The 15,343-nt window shown below is 39.9% G+C and overlaps 1 protein-coding gene across 1 annotated transcript in view; it reads left to right on the forward strand.

The window, feature by feature from the left end:
* XPO6 (exportin 6) overlaps positions 1 to 15,343 on the forward strand; it is a 124,102-nt gene that overhangs the window by 44,655 nt on the left and 64,104 nt on the right. Inside the window, exon 9 of the mRNA XM_006877057.1 lies at positions 856 to 965. Coding sequence (XP_006877119.1) covers positions 856 to 965 — 110 coding nt within the window. The remainder of the gene's footprint in view (positions 1 to 855; positions 966 to 15,343) is intronic.

A 15,343-nucleotide genomic window follows, 5' to 3' on the forward strand; every position in this document is an offset into this window, starting at 1 on the left:
TCCACTTTGTTCTTCCCTTCCCCTCCCCCTTCTTGTGTATTGCCCACTCCCCAGCACCCAAACTATTCTGTGTCTGTTCCCTACCCTGTGCTCCACCGTCCTCTCCCTCTCCTCATCCTACTCCCCACATCCCAGTAACCAGCAAAGCACCCTCCCCCACTTTAGTATGGGTTCTTTTTCTTAGTCTTTTACAGTAGTTGTCCTATGCAGTATTTCTCCTTTTGTGACTAACTAATTTCACTCAACATAATGTCCTCAAGGTTCATCCATGTTATGCAGTGGCATGCAGCTTCCTTGTTATTCTTCAAGGTAGCATAATATTCCATTTTGTGTATGTACCACAGTTTGTTTATCCGTTCTTCAGTAGATGGGCACTTTGGCTGTCTCCATCTTTTTGCTATTGTAAACAGTGCTGCTGTGAACACTAGTGTGCATATATCTACTCGTGTTATGGCTCGTATTTCTTGTGAGTGAATACCAAGTAGAGGAATTGCTGGATCATAAGGTGTTTCTATTTCCAACCTTCTGAGGAAGCACCCACCATATTGCTTTCCAGAGAAGTTTGACCATTTTGCAATCCCACTGTTGGAATTTAAAATAGGTTCTTTCTTGAATTATTTTGTTTTTCCTCCATAATATATCCCTAATGATGCATTCCCTGGTAGCCTTGTCATGTTTGGTTCAACTTGGTCCAATGGTAAAGTCTGAAAGCTACCAGTTGTAGATAGCAGGAAACTGATGGCATATAAGCTATGATTTTATGATTTTGGAAGTATAAACACTTGTGTGTTTGTTTCTAAGGAATAGTAGCATTAAATAATTGCATTGTTTGGATTTTTTTTTTTTGTACCATAGCCTACTCATGAAGGTTACTTCTCTTGTTTGGATATCTGGACACTCTTTTTGGACTATCTGACAAGTAAAATTAAAAGTCGTCTGGGAGACAAGGAAGCAGTTCTTAACAGGTAAATCCTACAAATGTTGGTAACTAGAAAATGGACATTTATTTCCTCCAGTCATGCAGCTGGACATTTTAAGTGAAATGGAATCATGTAGGCTGTTGAGGTGGGAATGTCACTGAGCATTTTCTTTTTGGTTTTTCTTCTCAAATACGTTAGTTTCTTAAAACATTTTTTCTGATTAACAGTGGTGGTGGTGGTTATGTGACATGGAGCCGGTTCCAACGCATAGTGACCCTGTGTAGGGTTTCCAAGGCTGTAAATTTTTATGGGAGCAGAAAGCCTCATCTTTCTCCTGCGGAACAGAGTTTCAAACTGCTGCCCCTGAGGTTAGCAGTCTGACTTGTAACCGCTATGCTATCAGAGTGCCTTAAAAAGTCATATGTATTGTTAAATTTTTAGTTGTGATAATGCTTTCGTGTATGTGGGTTTTTTTTTTAATTTAAATGTCCCTTGTCTTCAGAGCTACAAACTGAAATATTTGTTGGATGACATAATAAGATGTCTAGGGTTGGCTATAAAATAATTTACTCTGGGCATGGGGAAGTGGACTGGGCTTTAGAAGAAACAGTTTACCTTATGTTGATATATTGTGTCAAAATTAGTTGGTTGGAACTTGTTATTATTAAGTGCTATTGAGTTGGTTCCAACTCATAGTGACCCTGCATCAAGTTTCCAAAGAGCAGCTGATGAGTTTGAATTGCCAAACCTTATGGTTCAAATCGACCTGGTGGTCAAGTGCTTTATCCTACAGCACCACACCAGGACCTAGGATTTATTTTATTACTCTTTTTGTATATGTTTTAAATTTTCCTAAGTAAATACTTTTTCATGAAAAACAATTAATTCTTATTTAAAAATTAGAAAAATAAATAGGAAAAAAAATTATTCATAATCCCACAATCCAGAAAGAATTCCTTTTGTACTTTTATAATTTTAAAAACAAAATGCTTTTGTTTTGTTTTTTGTAAACCTGTTATTATGGAATACTGATGTGCTGCTGTGGGTTAATGCGCTGGACTAAAAAGTCGGTTTTAACTGCATGGCTGGCAGTTCAAGCTCTCTAGCTGCTTCTCGAAAAACCTATACAGGGTCACTATGGGAAGGAACTGACATGACGGTACTTAAAAAACAAAAAACAGCAACAATTTTTCTAGCTTGTAGGCAGAGAGAGCGTGTTTTCTGTACAAAGTGATTATAGTGCCACTTCCTATATAATGTTCTTGATGTCATTCCACAACTCTTCTGGTCTTCAGTCTTCAGTGTCTGATGCATCAAATCTGCTTTTGAGATGATATTTAAATTCAGGTGGGATATCTTCAAGGTCATAATTTGACTCTAGTGGACTTGTTTTAATTTTCTACGGTTTCAGCATGCATGTGAGCAATTAATGGTTTGTTCCATAGTCTGCCCTGGCCCCTTGTTTTGCCTGATAATCTGGAGCTTTTCCACCATCTCTGCCCACAGATATCGTCAATTTAATTTCTGTGTATTTCATTTGGTGAGGTCCATGTTTATATGTTGCTTAAAAAGGTATTTGCAATGAAGACATCATTGGTCTTACAGAATTCTATCATGCGATCTCTAGCATCATTTTTTTATCACCAAGGCCATATTTTCCAATTACTGATCCTTCCTGTTTGTTTCTAACCTTTGCAGTCCAATCACCAGTAACGATCAATACATCTTGATTGCATGTTTGGTCAATTTCAGACCGAGGAAGTTGGTAGAATTCTTCAATTTCATCATCACTGGCTTTAGTGGTTGGTGTGTAAATTTGAATAATTGGTATTAACTGGTCTTCCTGTAGGCATATGAGTATTATTACCCTATCACAGTGCTGTACTTCAAGACAGATCTTGAGATGTTCTTTTTTTTTTAAAAAAAAAAAACAAAACACTTTTTGTGAATTGATTGAAGATTTACAGAACAGATCATCAGTTTTACATTCAACAAATCATACACTTTGTTTCATGTCAGTGATAGCAATCCCATCCTTGTACAACAGTTTTCCCACTTCCTTCCTAGGGTTCTTATTGAAGTGTTCTTTTGATGATGAATGCAATACCAGCCCATTTCAGCTTACCAGTGCCTAGAATATCGATGTTTTTGCATTCCATTTAATTTTTGTCAATTTCTATTTTTCCTAGATTCATACTTTGTGATTATTATACCATGTTCTGATTATTAAAGTATATTTACTGCTGTTTCTCTTAATTTTGAGTTTTGCCCCATCAGCATATAAAGGTCCTAAGGCTTTACTCCATTCCCTCATCACAGTCGACTCTACATTGAGGAGGCAGCTCTTTCCCAGTCACATTTTGGGTGCCTTTCAACCTGAAGGGCTCATCTCCTGACCCTATGCCTGGCAATATTCTGGTGCTCTTCATCATGTTTCAGTGTTCAACATTCTGGTACTGTCAGTGTTCCACTACTATTCGTATGGTTTTCAGTAACTGAATTTTAATAAGCAGTCCATCTCTCCTTCATTCTACTCTGTCTTCGTCTGGAAGCTCAGCTGAAATCTGTCCACCGTGCGTGACTACTGGTATTTAAAATACCTGTGGCATAGCTTCCAGAATCATAGCAACATGCAAGTCACCACAGTACAACAAACTGACAGACTAGTGGGAAAACAATACAGCTGTTCATCTGCCGCATTTTATATCGTAGGGTCATAGTGTAGTGTGCTATTAAACTTGACCTGATTCTCTTATTTTTAGAGCATATGTACAATTATAATATGTGATTGCAAGCTAGGTGATGCACCCATTGGTGTGAAACCTATCTAGTGAATGGACTAGGTTCTATAATGTGGAAGTCAGTACTGGTAATCAGACAGACCTAGGTTTGGATCCTGGTTTTTGTAGTTCCTAATTGGATGTCGTTATGTTAGTTACTTGACCTCTGAAAGCTTCTGTTTCCTTATTGTGAGGCAATCTTGACACAGCTCCTCAGTCATTGTTGAGACAATTATGTGAAATAATGTGAAAGTGTGTGGGAAAATGGAATGAAAGATAATGAAGTTTCTCCATGAACTTTTTGAAACCCCCTTATAAGTGCTCAGTACATGGTACTGGTGTTTGGTAATAGAGTTAAATGGTTACTCCTTCCCCAGAAATGTACCAAATAGAGGGAGGTGGAGAGGAGAGTTTGTGTCTGAGGAATGTGGTGGGACTAGACTTCTCAAACCTTTTTCATTGCCGAGGCTCTCTGAGTTTTAAATTTTAAAATAGATTATTTGCATCCTGAGTTTAGAAACATTTGTACGTTTGTTCCCTGAACATTATTTTTGTGTTTGCAAAATACTTCCAAGTTGCTATGGTATCGGGTCAGATGTGGTTACATTCATGTTATCAGAAACCTTAGTGTATAAGAGTGGATCCTGTTTTTGGTGAAGTTTAAGAAATTGTGTTTTTGAATGAGATTCTTCAAAGGGAAGGTTCTCTCACATTCATCTTTTACGCCAACAGCCACGTGTCTGGTTCAGGAGGCTGTGCCTGAATTTGCTTTGCCATTGAGTCAGTTTTGACTCATAGGGTTTCCAAGGAGTGTCTAGTGAGCTTGAGCCACCAAGCTTGTGGATCAAACTGGGTGCTATTAAGTCAGTTATGACTCACTGCGACCCCACGTACCAGAGAATGAAATACTGCCCGTTCCTACATTGTTCTCATAGTCATTACGGTGTGTGAGCTCATTTTTGTAGCTGCTATATTAATCTAGCTCATTGAGGACTTTTCCTCTTTTTCACTGATTTCTCCTGATAACATGTCCGAGGTATATGGGCAAAGTCTTGCCATCCTGGCTTCTGAGGAGCATTCTGACAATACATGGTATAATCTTTGCTAATACCATAATCAAGGACATCAGTTCTTCAGTTTTCCTTATTCACTGTCCACCTTTCACATGCATGAAGTAATTGAAAATACCATGACTTGGGGTCAGGTGTACCTTAATCCTAAAAGTAGTGTCTTTGCTTTTGAACATTTTATTTAAAGAGGTCTTTTGCAACAGATTTGTCTAATGCAATATGTCGTTCATTTCTTGACTACTGCTTTTATGGGCATTGATTGTGAATCCAAATAAAATGAAATCCTTGATAATTTTCGTTTTTTTTTCTGTTACTGATTATGTTGCTTATTGACCCAGTTGTGAGGACTTTTGTTTTCTGTATGTTGAGGAATGTTCCATAGTGAAGCTGTAGTCTGTGATCTTTTTCACATTAAGTGCTTCAAGACCTTTTCACTTTTAGCAAGCAAGGTTTTGTCATCTGTGTATCACAGGTTGTTAATGAGTCTTCCTCCAGTCCTGATGCTTTGTTCTTCATATAATGCAGCTGCACAGATTTATACGTGTAGTAAACATATTAAATAAGCCGGGTGAAAGGAGACAACCCCAACACACACCTTTCCTGATGTTTGCTCCAGGCAGAGTACTTGTTCTGTTTGAATGACTGCCTCTTAATGGATGGTCACTGGAACCTATTGAAGTGTTCTGGATTCTTCTCAGTCTCATCCATAGTTTGTTTTGAGCCACATAGTCAAATGTCTTTGCATAGTCAATTAAACACAGGTAAATGTTTGCTGTTGTGCGCTGTAAAGTTGGTTCTGACTCATAGTGACCCTGTATTGGGTTTCCAAGGCGTGGCTGGTGGGTTGACTACTTTGTGGTTAGCAGTCCAGTGCTTATCCTTCAGCAACACACCAGGGTAAACATTTAGTGGTAGGTCGTTCCTTATCTTTTCTCAGGGATGTTAGGAGAAAAAAACTCGAGTAAATGGTGGACATGAAAATGCCATTTCAAATGCAGTACAAATGTAGGTATGAAGAATATGGCTCCATGGAGAATATATGTTAGTGGGTGATTAATACAAAGTTCACCCTTTTGCAGATTAGGTTACCGAGAGAAGGAGTAGTGATGTTGAGGTTTTGAGTTTCTTCTCTGCTTTGTGGTAGCAGTGCTACTTTTGGTCAAGTTATATGCTGATCTCATTTCCTTGTGCAAAATGAACATAATGAAACCTCTCTTGCAGCGTGGTGAGGATTCAAGGAAATCATGGATTTGAAATACCTGACACAGTGCCTGTAATGTATTGTTGTTGCTAAGTACCATCAAGCCAGTTCCTACTCATAGCAACCCTGTGTAGAGTTTTTTGTTTTGTTTTTGAGGGGCCCATAGGGGGGCTGCACACAAAAACGCTCAGGAATATATAATAATTTAAACATCCAAAGAGCACATTCTGCAAGCCTGCCTCCTGGCCACCAGCACTCAGTCTCTCTCTTTCCATGAGTCTAGAGCCCTCAGCTGCTCTTTCTCTCTCCATGCCCTTATCCCTGCCTCCATTCTGGTGTCACTGCCTCTTCTGGTGTCATGCTCTTCTCCCTTGATGGTCCTGGAGACGTCTGCTTTTGGTACTGTAAGATGAACTACTCTCCTGTTTTTTGTTACCAAACTTCTACCTTTACAATTGTGACAGTCACAATTAGTTATGATAACAATTACTATTGAATCATAAGAATCTTCTTATCCCCATCTCTTTTTACCAGACCCATCTAGACAAGATGAAAACAATTCAGTGGGTACTCTACCTTCCCCCGCACACTCTTAAACTAAACTCCCTCTTGAAAACTTGTAAACCAGTCACTTCGTGCCTTCGCCTCCCTCATTTTAGGTGTGGTGCTGTGGGTTAATGGGCCAGACTGCAAAGCTATTTGACCTGCAAGGTCGGCAGTTCAAGCTCACCAGCTGCTCATCGGAAACCTTATACAGGGTCGTTGTGGGTCAGAACCAACTCAATGGCACTTAACAACAACAACAAGATTTTAGGTAGCCAGTGTTTAAGTTGCCCATCCCTGTCTACCCTGTATACAGAGGGTATTGGTTGATGCTTGATGTGAAAACTCCTTCCCTCTCAGTTGGTATTTTGTGCTACTAGATTTATAAGTGTAGTTCAAGTTCATCAAATAGTAGCAGTTTACACTTGTTTCCTTTATCAAAAATTGTTGTTTTTTTTTTAAAATCTTCCTCTAATCGAGCTTTGATTATCAAGCCATCAAGGCTACTGTATAGGTTTTTGAGGAGTGAATGATGGGTTTGAACTGCTGACCTTGTGGTTAGTCATCCTGTGCTTATCTTACAGCACCACACCAGGATTCCTGTAATGTATTAGGCACTCGATAAATGGTCCCAGTGCTGACAACAATAGTAAGTAACAGAAGATAAGTGTACCATCTGACTCTGGTGGCTACCATGGAGTTCAGTGATAGAGTCACTGGACCGCCGGAAGGCCTGTAGCTCAACTATGGATGTTGATCTGCCCTTTCCAGGCTTCTGCATCTAATGTCACAGTTGTTAATTAGTTCTTCCTGGCTCTTTTAAACACTAGAGAGTTTTCTCATTGATAATTTGATTGTCATTCTAAATGAGGCTTTATTTTTCTTTAGTACTTAAGCTTGTGTCTCTGCTGTTAAACCCAGCAAACAAATACCCTTCAAAGCTGGGTGGTTAATGCCATTAAATGATAGCATAAGCACCATCTGGGAAACTGCTTGTCCTATCAGACACCCCCTAGTGGTGTAGGGCAGTAGACTGCAAAGAAGGGTGTGGAAATAGTCTATTGACATACTGCACAAAGAAAATAGTGGAACTTTACCTTGTAGTGTTCGTGTTATCCTTTACATTACACATATATACAGGTGTGGCTCAGCAGCTTGTAAATGTAAGTTTTGAACGTTTGTTAGTCACAGCTCTGGAGCATGAAAGTTCCCAGTGTATCAGAGATGTCCTGTTTTGTAGGAGCAGCTGACAAAGAGCAGTGGTTCCTGGTAATTATCACGTCCATTTTCACTAGGAGCAGCTTAAACATAATCAGATGTTTTTCAGCTGGTAAAATACATCTGAGAGAAGGTGGGTGCTTTTGGAATCATCTTTGTGGCTTGAGAAGTGACTGATCTTGCAGGAAGTAGTCAAGAATGTTCTCTTGTTTTAAATGGGAAATGTAGGTGTGTGGCTAAGACACAGAGACAGCATACAGTTCCTGTTCCTTGTGGTTAAAGGTTTTGCATCATTCAAACAAAAAAAGTGGTAGGTATTGTAGGCTACACATTTAGAAGCACAAATGTACATGGATTATTTTTGGTCCTAGGAGCTTGGGAATTGGAGTTTGCAGATGCTTGCTCAATTCGTATAAAAGTTAGCTGATCATAGAGCATCAGAGCTAATGAGGACTTTAGAAGAACTCAGGTCCCAGCGTTAAATAAATGTTCTGTAGTATATACAGCTGAGCAGAATTCCTCATGGGGTTGATTGTCCTAATTTGCTACTTTGAGATTCTTAGTTGTAGTTGCTGTCACTGCTATGTGCCGTCGAGTCGATTCCGACCCATAGCGACCCTGTATAGGGTTTCCAGGGAGCAACTGGTGAGCTTGAACCACCGACCTTGCAGTTCAAACAACTTTGCAGTCTGACGCATTAGCCCACAGTGCCAGACCTGAATTTGAATCATTTTCTCATTTATATTTCAGGGGAGGGTTGCGCCTCCTCACAAGTTGTTGAGAAAATTAAACGAGCAAATATGTGTAAAATACCTTGGTTGACAATTGTTATGTGCCCTAGAGTTGGTTTCAACTCATAGTGACCCTGTTGTATAGGGTTCCAAGACTGTAAAACTTTGTTGAAGTACAGTGCCTCATAATTCTGCTACAGAGAGGCTGGTGGGTTGACACTGCTGACCTTGTGGTTTACAGCCCAGTGTTTATCCTACACAGCCACAGTGCTCAGTAAATAAATACTAGTTCTCTTCCCTTTTCTCACTCCCTCCCCTTTGTGCTCGTCAATGGAAGGTAGCCACTGGTGTAGAAACTTATTTTTACAAAAAGATCAGGAAACATGAAGTGTGTTTAGCAACCTAAAAACATTGAGTCATGTCCTGTGAACCCTTTTGTTGCATGAGCACTGGTAAGTGCTGACCCATGCCAGCACAGGGATTCTGTGTGTCATATTTCTGTAAGCAGATGTGAGTGAACAGAGAAATACAACGTCCTATTTTTGGAGTGGGGTATTCTGTTGAATCTTGACATTTTTGTTCAGGTAATAAAAGGTGTTAGGTGCCCTGGTAGAGTATTGGGTTACCCAATGGGCTGCTAATGTCAAGGTCAGCAGTTTGAATGCCCTGGCTGCTCCACAGGAGAAACATGAGGCTTTCTGTTCCTGTAAAAATGTACAGCTTCAGGAAGACCCTGTATAGGGTGGCTCTAAGTTGGAACTGACTCGATGGCACATAGCAGTGACAGCCAGCAGCAGCAGTAGTGAAAGGTGTTAACTAGGTCAGGGTTCCAGTAACTTTCTAGCTTTTGCACACTATTGACTACCCAGAGCGTTAGTGGTTTCATTGCACTGAGTAGCTGCTATTCAGGACAATGCTTCATTCAGGGTCTTGTCCTTATCCAGCTTAGAATGTTGCCTATTTATTTCCTGAGTGTTTCTTCATCTCTTTGTTCCAGTTGTCCACTCATTCATTTACTCATTCATTCATCACTGAACAACTACTGTGTAGTTGCCTTAGCACGTATGCTTTTCTTGAACTCTCAGACCTTAAGAGCTGTGTAGGTTTATATCTCCATTGCATACATAAGCGTTTATGCTACAAATTTCCCTCTAAGCACTACTTTGCCTTAATCTGTAAAAGCTTAATGTTGGATTTTCATTTTCATTCTATTGAAAATATTTTGTTATCTTGAGATTTCCTCTATGTTTTTAAATTTCAAAACATTTGAGAATTTTTCCATGTGTCTGTGTTATTCTAGTTTAATTTTGAAATGGTTTATGTGATTTCAGTTCTTTAAAATTTGTGTTGTGCTGTTGTTGGTTCATTGTTGTTACTAGGTGCTGTCGAGTCAGTTCTGAATGCTAGTCACCCTGTGTACAACAGAACAAGCTTCTGTCAGGCCTGGCACGATCCTCACAGTCGCTGCTCTGTTTGAACCCATTGTTGCGGCCACTGTTGTCAGTCCATGTTGTTGAGGGGCTTCCTCTCTTTCTTTGACCTTCTACTTTCCAGCATGATGTCCTTCTTTGCCAGGGACGCTCCCTCATGATCACATACCCAGGGTATGTGAGATGAAGTCATCAGCCTTCTTCTATGGAGCATTCTGGCTGTACTGCTACCAATTTTGTCTGTACTCCTATCAAGACAGATTTGTTTGGTTTTCTGGCAGTCCATCTTCTATTTAATATAATTCACCAACACTATAATTCAAAGGCTTTCATTATGTTTTTGCATGATATGAGGCAATGGAAAATACTTTGGCTTGAATCCGACATACCTTAGTCTTTAAAGTGATATGCTTGCTCTTTAACACTGTAAAGAGGTCTTTTATAGCAGATTTGCCCAATGCACTATGTAGTTTGATTTCCTGACTGTTGCTTCCATGGGAGTTGATTGTGAATCCATGCAAAATGAAATCCTTGACAGCTTTAGCCTTTCCTCCCTTTATTATGATGTTCTTATCTTGGTCCAGCTGTGAGTATTTTTGGTTTCTTTATGCTGAGGAGTAATCCATATTTGACCTTCATCAGTAAGTGCTTCAAGTCCTGTTTCCTTTCAGCAAGTAAGCTTGTGTCATCTGAATATTTAAGGTTGTTAATAGGTCTTTCTCCAGTCCTGAGGCTGCATTCTTCTTCATATAGCCTAGCTTATCAGGTCTTTTTTCACAGCATACAAACTGAGTAAGTAGGTCAGAGAATACAACCCAGATACACACCTTTCCTGATTTGAAACCAGGCTTCTGTTTGACAGCTTTTTGATTGATGTACAGGTTCTGCATGAGCACAATTAAGTGTTCTGGAATTCCCATTCTTTCCATTGTTATCCATAATTTGTTATGATCCACACAGTTGAATGCCCTTGCATAGTCAATAACTAAAACACAGATAAGGACATTAGGTATTCTCTGCTTTCAACTGAGATCCATCTGATACTAGCAATGGTATCTCTTGTTCTACATCCGTTTCTGAATCTGGCTTTAAATTTTGTCAGTTCCCTACTGATATACTACTGCAACAGTTTTTGAATTATCTTCAGCACAATTTTACTTGCATGTGATACTAATGTTGTTGTTGTTAAGTACTGTTAAGTCGATTTCCATCCATAGCAACCCTGTTTAGGGTTTCCAAGGAGCAGCTGGTGAGCTTGGACCACCGACCTTGCAGTTCACATGACTTCAAGTCTGATGCATTAGACCACATTGCCACCCCAGGACTCCAATACTAATGATACTGTTTGATAATTTCTGCATTCTGTTGGATCAGCTTTTTTTGGAATGAGCACAAATATGGATATCTTCCAGTTGTTTGACACAGACTGGTGAATGCTTCCAGTGCTATAAGATAAGCACTGGATTGCTAACCGCAAGGTTGGTGGTTCAGAAACCCTATGAGTTGGAACTGACTTAACAACACTTGTTACAGCAACAACATGAGCAACCGAGGGAACTATTCCACTGTTAACTCTTGTCCTTTTTCTGACTGATGATACTGAGCTGCTTTATTGGCTCTCTCCTCAGATGTAGTAGATTTGATTCTTGTGTCTATCTGATTAGGTCCATGAGTGCAGTCACTGTACGTTACTGAAAAAATGAATTTGAAATGAATAAATAATTGGTCTTGCAAAATTCTGTCAATGTGATCTTCAGTGTTGTTTCTGTCACCAAGGTCTTAACTTTCCAACTGCTGACCTGTCTTTTTTGTTTTCAACTTTCACATTCTAGTTTCCAGTGTTTTATTCTGTTGTGTCTAGGATTGCTTGAAGGTACCTGACAACAACAGTAATGCCTAGGATATTGTCCATTTCATTTTTGACAACTTCAAATTTATAAAATTATTCTACAGTCATACAGAATAGTTCATGTTCTGACTATTTAAGGATGTTTGTGTCCGTTTCTTGTTGTTTTGAGTCATGCCACATCAGCAAATGAAAATCCTCAAAGTTTTGTTGCATCCACGTCATTAAAGTCAACTCTACTTTAATGAGGCAAGGAGCTCTGGTAGCGTAGTGATTACAGATTGGACTGTGAACCGCAAGGTCAGCAGCTCGAAACTACCAGGTGTTCCGCGGGCTAAAGATGAGGCTTTCTGCTCCTGTAAAGATTTACAGCCTCGGAAACCTTGTACAGGGTCGCTGTGAGTTGGAACCAACTCCACGGCACATAATCACCACCGCCACCACTTTAATGAGGCAGCTCCTCCCCAAGTGTATTTTGAATAGATTATTCCAACCTGAGGAGCTCATCTTCCAGCACTATTTCCTAACGGGTTTTTTTTTCTTTAAGGTTTTATTGTGGATTGTGTGTAAGTTTACAGGGCAGATCATCAATTTTACGTTCAACAGATCATACAACTTGTTTCATCACAATGCTTATATTCCTCTCCATATACTATCAGTTAACAGTATTTCTCTCTATTCACTCTAGCTCTTTAAAAATAAAAATAAACACTCAGGCATATATAATAATTTATACCACCAATGGGCATATTCTGCAAGTCTGCCTCCTGGCCACCAGCTCTTAGTCCATCAATTCTCATGAATCTAGAGTCCTCAGCTGCTTTCTCTCTCCATGTCCTCATCTCTGCCTCCGTCTCTGGCATCGCTGCTTCTCTGAATAAGGTTCTGCACTTGTGCTCTTCTCCCTTGGTGGTCCTAGGATCCTCTGTTTCTGGACTGTAAGATTAACCACTCCCCTGTTTTTGTTATAAAACTTCTACCTTTACAATTGTGACAGTCGCAATTAGTCATGATAACAATTACTCACTTTGAATCATAGGAATCTTATCCCCATTTATTTTCATCAGACCCATCTAGACAAGGTGACAGCTATTCAATGGGGGCCCTTTCTCCCCCACCCAACTACACTCTTAAATTAAACTCCTTCTTGAAACCTAGTAAGCCAGTCACTTCGTGCCTTTATTGCCCCCTTATTTTAGGTAGCTGATGTCTACCTAATGTCCCTATCTTCCCTGTGTACAGTGGGGATAGCGTTGATACTTGATGAAGACTCCTTCCCTCTCTGTTGGTGTTTAGTTACTACTGCCATGAGTATAAGTCAGGTGCATCAAATTGTAGCAATTTATCCTTGTTCCTTTATCAAAAAAAATTTTTTTATTAAAAATTTTTTATCTTCCTCTAGTCAAGCCTTCGAGGCTAGGTCAAATGGGTATTATATGAAAGTTTGGGTGTTCTTGTGCGTCTCTCCTCACTTCATATCAGCTGGATGCTTCACTCTCAACTCTAGCCCTCTGTAGCTATGTCCTTGTCCATGGGCTTAGGTGTCCCCAGGTCTCACCATATTTTGGACCAAACAGCCCTTCCTCTTCTCTTCTCTCTCTCATCTCCAGGTCAACGGGAATCAATGGACCATGGTTGAACTCAGCCCACTTCATTGCTGCCTTTCCCCCTCTTCCATTCACCAGTAGACCAACATGGTCGCCAACAAGCTTACATGCCTGTTCATGTGTTCCCTTTGAGTTTCAGTCTTAGAGGGGTGTTTGTCTTGAAGGAACTTGATTGTGCTTGCCTTGATGACTTCCCGACAAACAGCTTGCTTTTTCTTGCAGTAGCCTGTCATACTGACATTTTTGTTTTGGGTTTTTCTTGATGATCCTTCTTTGAAGATGTATCTTCTGACGTTGTAGGTGTTCCAGGCTGGTTTGTTTGTCCTTTCTAGTGGGAATGTCCCACCTCAAGGTTCTGGATGAGACTCAGGATTCCATCTAAGGTCCTATACTCTGCAAAGACTCCACAGGAGGCCTGTTGTACTGGACAAGTTCTGGAACCCCTTTTAGGTTTTCCAATCAGTTATAGGCTGAAGACGGGCTTACAAGTTTTCTGTAATCATGTTTCCCAACATTCCTTTCTATCCCACTCAAGTGTCTATTTCACAATAGTAGACAAGGGAAACCGATATTCATAAGGCAGTCAAGCATCTTAGTATTATTTCCCCTCTTCAAACTGTGCCTAGATTCCTGTATCACAGAGCCCTGATGTTCCAAAGTTAAGCATGCATCACTATTTACCTCTGTCCCACTTAGCCCATGCAAACCTGTCTCAGTGTTCCCCTACCTTCTTCTTCCACCTCCTCACCTTTCTTGTATTGCCCTCCCCAACACCATAACTAAGATGTGTCTGCCTTTACCCTTTACCCTGTACTCTGTCGTCACCTCCCTCCACTTCCACCGAAACCCCACTGTTTTGGTCACCTTATATTCCATTAACTTTTCCCTCCATTTAAGACAGTCTATTTTATCCTGTAATCTACACGACCTTCCCACCACCTAGATCTCTGTTCCTCTGTGTTTACCTTCTTTCACATTGTAATTGTTTTGATCCAGATCCTCTGAATTTGTTCCTATAGTTTTATTCTGTTCTCAACTCTTTCATTTGTCGATTGACTTCCGGGTGATGCTGCCACATATGTCAGTCTCTGGTTGTTGTCTGTTCTTGTTGGTTCTCTGTCCACAGAACTCCCTTTAGGATGTTTTTCATCACAGGGTTGGCTTTGGCAAAATCCCTTAGCTTCTGTTTATCCTGGAATGTTTTTATCACACCATCATAGTCGACTGACAGCTTTGCTGGGTAGAGCATTCTTGGGTGGCAGTTTTTTTCTTTCAGGGTTTTATATATGTCTCCCCATTGCCTTCTTGCCTGCATGGTTTCTGTTGAGAAATCCGAGCTTAATCTGATTTGCTTGCCTTTGTATGTTACACTTCTTTTTTTTCCCTAGCTGCATTTAGGATTCTGTCCTTATCTTTGATTTTGGAGAGCTTGATTATTATATGTCTTGGTGATTTTCTTTTAGGGTCTATCAGTCCTGGGGTTCGTTGAGCTTCTTAGATGTTGATCTTTTCGCTTTTCATGATGTTAGAGAAATTTTCTTCCAGAAGTTCTTCAACTATCAATTCTGTGGACTTGTGTGATTCTTCTGTAACGGAATGCTGATAATTCTTAAGTTATTCCTCTTCATGTTGTCCAACATGAATCTTAGACTTTTCTTGGATTTTTTAATCCTTTTTTCTGGTTGTTCTTCTGTCTTAGTGGTATTGAGAGATTTATCTTCCAGCTCACTAGTTCTGGCTTCCATCTCTTTTTGCCCTTTCAATGTATTGTCCATTTCTGATATTCTATTATTAATCATTTGGACCTCTTTCTGTAAAGTGTTTTGATACATTTTATAATCATTTTTCTGAATTCCTTCTCAGGCATTTCCAAAGCCAGCCTTCCTTCCAGTATGGAGTGTAAGTCTACTTCCAACTTATTAGTCTCAGTCACTGTATCTCGTTTCTGGACATGTGCTGATATGGGCATCTGTTTCTGTTTTTTGGGCATATTCAGT

Source organism: Chrysochloris asiatica, unplaced genomic scaffold, assembly GCF_000296735.1.
Source record: "Chrysochloris asiatica unplaced genomic scaffold, ChrAsi1.0 scaffold00440, whole genome shotgun sequence".
Taxonomy (NCBI): domain Eukaryota; kingdom Metazoa; phylum Chordata; class Mammalia; order Afrosoricida; family Chrysochloridae; genus Chrysochloris; species Chrysochloris asiatica.